This window comes from Python bivittatus, unplaced genomic scaffold, assembly GCF_059951505.1.
Source record: "Python bivittatus isolate LINGU-HERP-01145 unplaced genomic scaffold, Pbiv_v1 ctg000570_np1212, whole genome shotgun sequence".
Lineage (NCBI taxonomy): Eukaryota > Metazoa > Chordata > Lepidosauria > Squamata > Pythonidae > Python > Python bivittatus.
This window is the reverse complement of record NW_028277097.1, coordinates 24,355,154-24,365,681: the sequence shown is the minus strand read 5'-3', so window position 1 is coordinate 24,365,681 and position 10,528 is coordinate 24,355,154. Positions and strand designations below refer to the sequence as shown.

Below are 10,528 nucleotides of genomic sequence, written 5' to 3'. Positions count from 1 at the left end.
TCCCTTTGTGAGTAAAACTCCTGGCCAGATGCTTGGCACATGCTGTTGATGGAGAAGTGGTGACTCCCAAGTTGGCTGTTGGCTCCCAAGACTGAGGTGGGCCGTGGCCAAAAGGCAAGGATGGCCTTCTGTTGGAGAAGCATATGGCCTCCCTGGTTCTATGACAGCTGGGTCTGAAATGGCCTTGGACACTTGGGGAGGGGATTCCACATTCTGCACAGCCCCCACTAGCCTCTGTAAGCACTAGACTGATGGTGCCTAGAGTGAAAATGGTAACATGGCACCTCCTGGTGGTCACTCTAACTCAGTGTTTCTCATCCTTGGCAACTTCAAGATGGGTGGACTTCAACTTCCAGAATTCTGGGAGTTGAAGTCCACCCATCTTGAAGTTGCCGAAAAACTCTGCTCTAACCAATTGATGGGTTCTCTGAGCAAATTTAGGGGAGTTGCTGCACCCCACCCTTACTTTGGGAGTACATGCATCTCTGGGTGGCGGCACGCAGCTGAACTTGAAAAAAAAAACAGATCAAAGTGGGACCCAGTTAGTTCTTGGAGATAAGATGATCAGGAAACCCCAGGGTTGTAGACTGGACTGGGATGTGGGGTGGCGGTGTCTGAGGCAAGCTGCTTCCGTTGCAGCCAAGCAAACTGCAGAGATGTGCCATGAGGTCCATAGGAAGCGAGCCTGACTCAGGGGAGACTTGATCATAAATTGTGGGTTGCAAGGACCTGGAATTTGGGAAGGTTTTCTGGTTTTGGAAGGGGCTGAGCTATGACATTGGCTATTAGGAGAAAGACAGAGAGATGAATGGAGGAACATCTGCGCCACGCTGCGGAGGGCTTAAAGCATGCTGCTTCCCTTTGCTTCTTACCACCACTTAGGAAAGAAGTCCAAAAGCAGCTCTGACTAGAGAAGACTGAAAGTGGGGATAATTTGGGGTGTGCAGCTCTGATCTCTCTGGTTGATGAATGTTTTGGCTCCCAGGATTACATTTCTGGATGGCCATCTTGACTCGGTAGAAAAGACCTCCAAAGAGACTTCTATCTTGTGCTGCTGCAGACCTCAGAGTTGTTTGACTTCAGATGCTTTCAAAGTTTTGGCTGATCAGCTGCATGGCAGCTGGGTTCCTGCTTGGTGGTGGTGGTGAACCCTCTGTGGTCTGCTCCTTCTCCTCGCTCTCTCCTTTGTGGAGGCCTTCTGCTAAGGCAGACCTCCTCGGTGGTTGCCCTAATGATGGGGAACATGCTGCTCTTCACGGTGGGCCGGGCCGGGCCGGGCTGGGCCGGGCCGGGCCGTTTGCTCCTGGCGTTCCAGAGAGCGATGAAGACACTTCTCTTTCCAAGCAGGCGTCTGATGAATAATGGCGGGGAGAGGCAGTGGGTGGCTGTGGTGGGTTGTGGTTTGCTGCTGTTTTCATCTTAGAGTTGCTTGGGTTGAGGTCTGTGGGAAGTGGAGGTGGTTTATTTAGGGATTATGTTCTACATGGCTCTTTTAGACCATACACAGTCCAGAGGCCTTTGAATGGGAGGTGCTTAGTAAAATAAATACATGAATGAGAGGTTCTTGATTTGGCAGCCCAGAAACCCTAGATAGGTTTCCAAACTGTTCTTGCTAATAGCACGCTGTTCATTTTAGACCTACTGCGGCTGTGTTAATGTTTGCACATCATAGAAGCTTCTGAGAGTCTTGGGCTGTGGTGGGGTAAAAACAAACAAACCATAAGTGACCCTTTGGGATCCGTCACGGACCCCTCCCTCTCTCCCTCCCCTGCTCCAGCCTCTCAGGCCGGCTTTTCACCCAGGCAGCCTCTGATGCGTGAACTGCAGCGTAGCTGAGAACCTGCTCGGTGTCTTCCGAGGAACATTTGTTAGAGCCTGGTTTTCTTCTGGGTTGTTTTCAACGTCCACTCTCCAAAGCGGAGAGTTCCCCACTTCCTCACGTGCCCGCTGGCCTCTTCTGCTCTCCCCCTGTGTCCCCGGGACCTAGACCTCCCTCTGAAGCTGATTCTGCTCCAAACTCATCTCCGTTCCCCATTCCACTCCCACCAAAGCTCCCAGAAAGGCTTGTGGGCCTTGGGTCTAGGCCTGGCAGTTGCCACCCACGGGTCTGTTGATGGATCTCCTGTTCCATCCACCACACTCAAGGGGAGGCATTTGTTGGTAGCCACCGAACGGCCACTGCAGGTGGTGGTCCTGCTTCTGTCTTGAGCAGGGCCCCGGACTTGCCTTGCTTGGGGAAGCCCCTAAGCTTGGTTCCCGGCAGAGAAGAGACCCCCCTGCCTGCAGCCCTGCTTCCAAGCTGGGTGAAGGTCCACCTTGGCATAAGAGGGTACCCCCAATCACCCCTCATGTCTTTGGCACTGTCGGCCTCTGTACTCGTCGGGAAGCGGCCTCTCCAGGGAGAGGCCGGGCTCAGAGGCACCTGCCCTTCCGCCCAGGCTCTCCCGGTGAAAGGCTGCACGGCTGGGGCCGCCCCCAAGAGGGAAGAAGGCTGTGCCCTTCTCGCTTTCGCCCAGACTTTTTTCTCTCCAAACGCCAGGCGAATTGTTTAGAAACCCAGCTGAAAAAGGTCAGAGAGCACCCTCTTTATGTGCAGTTCTCCAAATTCACCTATTTTGGTACATTCTTTTTCAGACATTTTTTTCCCAGTGGCTAATGACGCTCGACGGGGATCTTCACCGCACACCATTTGTGGGTGCGCATGTATTTGAAATGGCTCAGGAAATTCTAAAACAGTTGCCCACTTCACCCCTCACTCTTGGGGCCCTTCTGGAGGATCAAAGTGGGTGCTATCCATACGAACGCTCTGATGCAGGGACGGAACGTGCGCCTGACACCAGTCGGGGTGCTTGGGGGGGGCGATAGCGTTGGTTCCACTGCAGCCTGGCATCTGGCCGGGATTCCAACTTCAGGTGGGTGGGACGCGGGCTGGGCACCAGGCTGGGCAGGCAGGGACAGTCAAGGCCGGCTGCCACCACCTGCCGCTCCCGTGGGGTTGGACGCCGCAGGATGGCGCCGGAGGACGCGCCGTCTGCCTTTTCTGCCAGAGAGACATCCGCTGCGATAAATCGCTTGGGCTTTGGGACGGCGAATCTATGATTAGTGCATAATTAATTCCCAGAGGTTTCCAGCGCTAATGAAACATTAATAAATGATCAAGCCGCGCAGTCTGGTAATGGGACGCTTAAAGGCAGCCAGTGAGAAGCCACCTGATCCTCCGAGACGCTGGAGGGTCCTGGCCCTGGTCCTGGGGGTTGGGGGGTGGGAGGGAATTGGCGGAAATGGGGGGCTTCTTAAGGGTAGTGGGGGGGGAAGAGAAGACAAGAGTGCCAAAAGAGGAAGGGGAGGATGATGACCCCCTTTTGGTTGGGTTGGGGCTATCCCCACTTCCCCCTAGCCCCCAGGCAACTTTTTTTATCCCAAGAAGGAGCCTTGGCCTCATCCCCACACTAGGACTGAGGCAGCTTCACGTCCTCTTTTGGGGCCTAAAGTGTTAAAAGATAATTTCCCCCTTATTCCAGCGCCGTCCAAGGTGGGTCAAATCTGCCAGACTTTGCTCCCTTGCCTCGGGGGGAGTTGGGGACTGCACTGCTGCGAACAGAAGCCACGGAGGCAGGAGAGGGGCTGGCCTTGGGGCGCCTCTCCTCCAAGGGCCGATGCGAGGGCGGGCGGGTCATCGGCTCGGCTGTCGGGAAAGGCCCAGAGACGCCACGTGAGCATCCTCCCCGAACGGAAGAATACACCAGCGGTCTTATTCCAAACCTTTTATGGCTGTTCGATGCTCTGTGAAAAGTCTGGAATAAGGCTGCTGGTGCATCCGCTCACAGCAAGAGTTTAATCCAACAATATATGGATACCCTTTTGGGGGCGTCTGTGCAGGGCGGGGGGAGCGGGTATGTCAAAAAAGTCACAATGGCAGCCACAACTGCGTGACTGACGCCGTTCCCCTTGAAGGTGCCATCTTGACTTCCTGGCTCCCCCTCAGATGCCCCCAGATCCCTTCCTCAGTGGGGACCACCAGCATAGCATGTCTGTACTTGACATCGTGGCTGGCTAGCAATGGGTCTTCTTTGCAGGACATGCTCACTGGGTCATGGAGGGGTGGCAGGGGCCAGGCACACCCCCTAACCCAGGCAAATGACCAGGTTAACTAATTTTAGCTTTAGTTTAGCCCAAGCAGCCCTGGGAGTCTTCAGGCTAGAGCTGAAGTGCTGTCCAGGCGTTAACTCACTTCTCTGCTTCCCGTCAAACAAAATTCGTGCGAATGGGGCCTCGCCTGACTCCCTCTGTGGTCATTTCCCCCCCGCGTGAAACTGTAGGTGGGGTGAAGAAGGGACAGCACAGTCCCCGCTGACTCCGATTATGCCCTCAGGTTTTTTCCTCCTGCCCTGGGAGGGGAAGGGAAGGGAAGGGAAGGGAAGGGAAGGGAAGGGAAGGGAAGGGAAGGGAAGGGAAGGGAAGGGAAGGGAAGGGAAGGGAAGAGGCGGCCCCCGGGTCCCCATTGCAGCACGCAGGGCCTCTGGAACAGGCCGCGAAGCCGAGGAGCAAGACACCCGGGCTGCCTCTTGCGAACGCAGAGCATGGGCGTTACTGATGGGCTAAGGGCACCCTGGCACCTCGTCCTTCTAAGATACAGACAGCCCTTTCAAGATCCGCAATCAGCAGCAGGGGCGGTCTTGGTCACGTAAATATACCACCCGAAAGCAGATGACGGGCAAGCAAATGTCCACCCTGTGGCTCTGGGGTAGCTTAAGCAGAATTTTTTCCCCTAGAACATGGAGGACCAGCGTTGCACAAAAAAACAGGTGAGTTTTGATCACATTGACGTGGCTGCCCTCTTGCCTTTTTTGACCACACCTGGTCTCTTCCGCCCCAGCTCCACTGCCCTGGCACCCAACCCCTGGCTCCCGTGAGCCTCCCAGCAGCTCTTTCTGCAGAGCTGCAACCTGGGGACTGAAAGCAACCAACACCCACGTCCACAAAAGCTGTAATGAAATGGTCACATTTAATGAGCATCTTCTCTGCTGGACTCCCCTCCCCTCCCCTCTCCTCCCCGTGTGGGTGCGTGTTTGTGTGCATGTGAGTCTTAAAATTTTTATGTACATCTATAAAAAGTTCAAATACAGCATGTTATCAACTGGAGTACTAGGGGCTACGGTCTTAAATGCTGCACTTCGACTCGCGGGGGGAGCCGAAGTGGGTCGGGGCAGGAGAGAAGGGGAGCATTACAAAACAGGGGTTGGGGAACCGAAGGAGCTGGGGGTGAGTAGGGCGTTTCAGCTTAGTTACAGAGCCCCTCGGTGTGGATCCCACCCTCCCCCCGGAATAAGAGCAGTACACAAATCCAAGGGATCCTTCGTATAAACAAACCGAACGGACTCAGTTACAAAGAGGGGGAGAAGGGGTGGTGGTCCAGGAGCAGCCCCATCTTTCGGCCACGATGTCGGCGCAGGCAGAAGAGCCACTGATCGTTCCTTTAAAAAGACCCCCTTCTCCCCCTGCGATAGAGAAGTCTGGTGGCTCCCAGGGGGCGTGGGGGGCTCCCCACCCTCGCTTCCTGTTTTGCTTGGCTGAGGACTCACGAGTTCATCTTCCTGCAGCTCAGAAAGGCGGAGCACCCCCAGCCCCACGTGGCCCCGGGGCCCGCGTCCTCACGCTGTAGGGTCCTGCCTCGGCGGCCAAGGGAAGCATCTTTGGCTTGGTGGCTTAGCTGTATGATCCGAGCCCACAGCCGGGGTGCTCCTCCCTGGCGCGCTCCTCGTTCCCACCCGCCGTCTTGCGCGCATCCTTGAGAGGGTCCTTGGCTCCATCAAGGGCAGGTTGTGGTGGGGAGGGAGCCGGGTCCCCTGGGTCTCAGAGGACTCGTCCTTCAAGGAGGTGAAGCAATGAAGAGAAACAGACACATCCTTCAGACCACGTGCAAAACAGAGGTAAAGGCAAGACGTTCGGGTGAGTCGGTGGCCTCCTCGGTGGGCCACGAGGCCGAGTCTGGAAGAAGGAAGGGAGAAGGAAAGGCTGCCTTCTCTGTGTCTCAGGCAACATCGCTGCCATGCCGGGAAAGACGTGGCCTTTTGAAAGCCGCACCGATGCTTATTCGCAGGGTGGTTCTTATTGTTGTTATCTTTTCTAGTCTGGTCAATAACCAGACAGAAAGCTGGTCAAAAGATTAGAGTCAGAAACACATGACTGACATGGGACAAGCTAGAGAGAAATCTCTACTCCAAAAGGGCGAAGGCCATCAAAATGCAAAACCAGCAAGAGCCAAGAGCAGGTTGGGGAGCCCCCCCCCCATTCAGGCACAGGCTGCAATGGCCGGCAAGGGGCCCCAGAGCGCTGGACCTGCCCTACCGGCTCCCTTCAGGACGCCCTGCCTCCTGATGCACTGAACCGCCTGGTGAGCCTAACGCTGCGGTGTTCGCAGGGCTCCCAGGAGACCTGGAGGTCGCAAGGAGGGCTTTCCATGGCTGCAGGGTGGCTTCCCAGCTTGGAGGCCTCCAGCACCTGGGGACTACAGCTCCCCAGACGAAGAGATCCCCCAGTTAGGGGGGCCTAACATTGCGGAGAGCGAACACTGAGCAATGGTACCTCCAAACGGGGGTGGGGTGGGGTGGGGTGGAGAAAGGATCGTAGGTGGGTGGGTCCTCAAATGGATAAGGGGACAAGGACAACAAAGCCACAGAGATGAACCTGGAAAGCAAGATGGGAACAGAACCAGAGGTGATTCCTGCAGAAGAAAGACTGTGTGGAAACCACATATTTTATCAGGAGTGTCTGCAGGGAGGTCAAGATGGTGGTCGTGACCTGGCAACAGGAGCTCCACTCCATGTGGACGCAGCTGCATTTTATTGCCTTCTTTTGGGGGTGTATTTTTGAATGATTTGCTTCTCAAAGGGCTCCCCTTCCCTTCCCATCTTTACCGCTGTAGACACCACCACCACCTCCACCACCACTGTCTGAAAACTGGCTCCACCAAAAGTTGGCCATTTTAACTCTGAATTTCAGTGGCATGACCGTGGGATGCTATGGAGCCATAAGCGGCCCCACCTGTTCTCTTTCCATCCTATCTTCTCAGTCTGTCCTTGAACCCTTTTCCACCCTGGGAAAAGCCCTGATAGAAAAGATACTCACTAGATCAAGTGAAGGGTGAATGCCACCAAGACCAGACCAGGGACCACAGAAGGTGACACGGCTTCATCACTGCTTTGTTCCTCTGAGTCATAGATCCTGGTGGTGGGGGGTACCTCGAATGTGGAGGTGCTGCTGGTGGTGGTCTCTGCAGGAAGGAAAAGAGGAAACAGTTCCAGGGTCTGAAGGTCAAGCCTGGGTTCTTTGCCTTCCCACCCCCCATCCCCACTCCAAGTCAAGCCCAGCACCTCCAGGCAGAGAACCAAGGAGGAATCATCTTTTCAAGCCTTGGAAGGGAAACTAACTATCCCCTTGACCTACAACCCACCCTTGCTTTGAGATTCAGGAGTGAGTGATGGGAGGTAGAGCCACGTGCAAATTCTCCTCTTTCTAACAAGCTCTGAGATCCTAGAATCAGGCCTCGCCATTCACACCATACTCAGAAAGCAAGTTGAACCCGGCAGGGTGAGAACCAGGCCTTTAGATGTGGCTCAGCTGTGCTGCATATCCGCGCATCCCTTCTGGTCACAACCTCCTTCTCTACTGTTGCAGGCTGCAACAAGCAAGAAGTCTTTTGTGGGGTACAGCCCTGGCTGTCCAGAGCATTCCCCCCGATCTTTCTTGGATACTTCAGCCCCAAATGTCATGACTCCAGGGCCCAGGAGGAACTTCGAAGCGCCAAAGGTACCAACAGAGGAGATCCGTACAAAAAACTAGACGACCAGCAGCAGTCCCTGACACAATTTCAATCTCAAAAGGTCCCCTGACAATTCCTGGGAGGGGGCACGAATTCCTGGGGTGGTGATGTTCCTGTGCCAGAAGGCGTGTGCCCGGAGGTGAAAGGGGGCAGAACCAGAAGGCCCCGACCGTCCTGCTGCCTTTGACCCTTTGGGAACAAAAGGCTGCTGGGGGTGCTGGGAGCCAGGACAGAGCCGTGGGCTGGAGGCGATGCCTGTGGCGTCCCTAGGCCTTGGCACCGTTTAGGTTGGCCCTGCCTGGGTCTGGGGCACTGGCGGTGGCTGAAAGGCTGCTGAACAGGTGGTGGAGGGGCTGGGCGGGAAGACTGGCAAGGCTGCCCCCAGCTTAATCCCTCTGTAGAAGGTGCTGTTCACCGGACACTCTGTGAGGGTAAAATCACAATAGCCCTTCTCAGCGTTATCCTTTTTAAACGCGCCTCTTTTGGCCCTTTCCTCTGCTTTTTCTTCTAATCTCACTTCCCCTTTCCACACTTCCCTCTCATTCTCTCCCTTTCGGTTGTCATTCCCTGCTGTCATTTCTTCCTCCTTATGACGGTTTCTACTTTTCTTTTTCATCCTTGCTCCTGAATTAACCCATTTCCTGGATTTGTGTTAACTGAACGATCTGCTAAGGTACAAAGAAATTAAGCAAGCTGAACCTTAGCCCGGCTTATCTGCTGGACTGTTACGCTTCCTTTCCTCCATCTGCTCCAGGCAACCTCTGTGCAGTCTCTCCTCCAAATACTTCCTCCCACCCACCCACCCACCCCCCAGTGGAAGGCAGGGACCATGGTTGCCCCCTGTGCTTATCCAGATCCACTGAAGTCCCAACAGTTCAATTTGCACATGCTAACCATGGTTAGTTTTAATCTGGATGATGCGTTAATTAGCTGATCGGCGGACTTGTATGAACTCAGAAAACGGGTGAGTTCAGGAACCCAGTTCAGAACTTTGCATCAGTGTGGCCCCTGAGCTCCTGGGGCTGAGGGTGGACCGAAACCCGTCTCCCTGGCCCCAGTCCAGCACTTACCCTGACCCCCTGGGCACTTTGTATGGATACATCTATAGGTCTTTGCTGAGGTGAACTGGGAACATGGGCCGTGCATATGTGGTTAGTCTTCTTGCAATCTGTCTTCTCCTTCTTCCTGGTAACTCCCATCTTTTGCTTACTGTCCCTCCCCATTGCACAAGGGGAGCAACATGAGTCCCAGTCTTCCTCTGGGGACACCATGGCTTGGTTTGCACAATACACTCACCCGTGGCTTGTTTAGCCACAATTGGGAGGGTTCACGCATCCAAACGAAAACCAGGCAAACCCTATGATCATTCAGAGCAGCGTTTTTCAAACTTGGCCACTCGGAGATGCGTGGACTTCAAATCCCAGAATTCCCCAGCGAGCATGTTGGGGAATGAAGTCCACACATCCTCAAGTGGCCAAGCTTGAAAAACACTGATTTTGTGTGTGGTATGAGGACACACTTTTCCTGGTTTGGCTCAGAACGGAATGGTCCACAACCGTGGCTGTTGGACAGTCCTGGCGAGGAAGTGCTCCACAGCCCCCCAGGAGAGAAAGCCTGCTGTGTCCAACTCTTTCCACAAACAAGGGCTAGCCGTAGCCAAAAGGCGTTGCGCTCCTCCTTCAGGCTGAGAGCCGTGTTGGGGTGCTTGAGGGGAGTCCGTGTGCATCAGACCTTGACCACCCTTTGCAGAGACAGACAGAAGCCTCTTTTTTCACGGGGGAGGCAGTTGTGGGATTTGATGGGCACTTTTACGCCAGGCGTTTTCCTCCTCTGTCTGGGTGCTGTAGATAGATTGCCACCCTGGGGATTCTTGGACTCAAGACTGGGTGGTTGATGGATGGATTGGACCTCCACAGCCACCCATATTATGAACCACAACCCTGGGCAGCTCACAGAGCAAGAATAAACATATCAAAAAGCCATAAAACCTACCAAAAACTCCCAGTACCCCAAAGGCAACCCTCCCCCACACGTCAGTATTCAGTTTTACTGGGTTCCAGCCTCCTCCTAGTCCAATGCGTGCAAGAAGAGCCACCTCCTCAAGGCCTTCCAGAAGGCCGGGGGGGGGGCTACTAGATCCCTGGGGGAAAGGTGTAGGGGTGACCTCCACCTCCAGATGACGAATACGGTTCAAAGTGGAAATCAAAGCAGCAGCCAGCCATGCAAATACGGGTCAGTTCCCTTCTTCAGCTGGGCTTCTGCTCACTTCTGTGAGGCTGAGGCCAAAGACTGTCCTGGGACACTTGGGGGGGGCACTTGCCCCCACTCTGCTTCATCCTGCTTCAGGAGCTGGTGCGGAATGCTAAAGCTGCCCGGTTCCAACACGAGAGAGTTTTCGTTCCTAAAACCCACTTCAAAATGGGCCCAAACACCCAGCACGGATCAATCCTTTGTACGATCTCTGGCTCTCAGGCGTATCCGGTGGATCCACCCAACCAGGGCCGGCACAAGGAGGCTTCAACTGCTCCCTTCCTGGAGAAGAACAGACACCGTCCGGCTGAAAAATTTGCTCGGCCCGGGAGGGCCGTGTCCACTCAGGCAAGCTCACCTCAGCGGAGGCCTCGAATCAACTGTACTGTGGAAAGGGGTGCAGTGGGTCTCTCTGGTGGACGAACCCCTGCCTCTTCTGCACAGGGACCCCCCTTG

At 54.9% G+C, this 10,528-nt stretch overlaps 1 protein-coding gene across 4 annotated transcripts in view; it reads right to left on the bottom strand.

The window, feature by feature from the left end:
- Positions 1 to 4,998: 4,998 nt before the first annotated feature.
- The window catches only part of CNTFR (ciliary neurotrophic factor receptor), a 303,394-nt gene continuing 297,864 nt past the window's right edge, over positions 4,999 to 10,528 (bottom strand). The window contains exons 8-9 of one of the 4 annotated variants that reach the window (XM_088152654.1): positions 7,129 to 7,273; positions 4,999 to 5,867 (exon numbers count right to left, since the gene is read on the bottom strand). In XM_088152654.1, the coding sequence (XP_088008780.1) occupies position 5,867; positions 7,129 to 7,273 (146 nt within the window). In that variant the 3' untranslated portion in view covers positions 4,999 to 5,866. The other 3 variants (XM_088152653.1, XM_088152652.1, XM_088152655.1) reach the window with 3 other exon arrangements.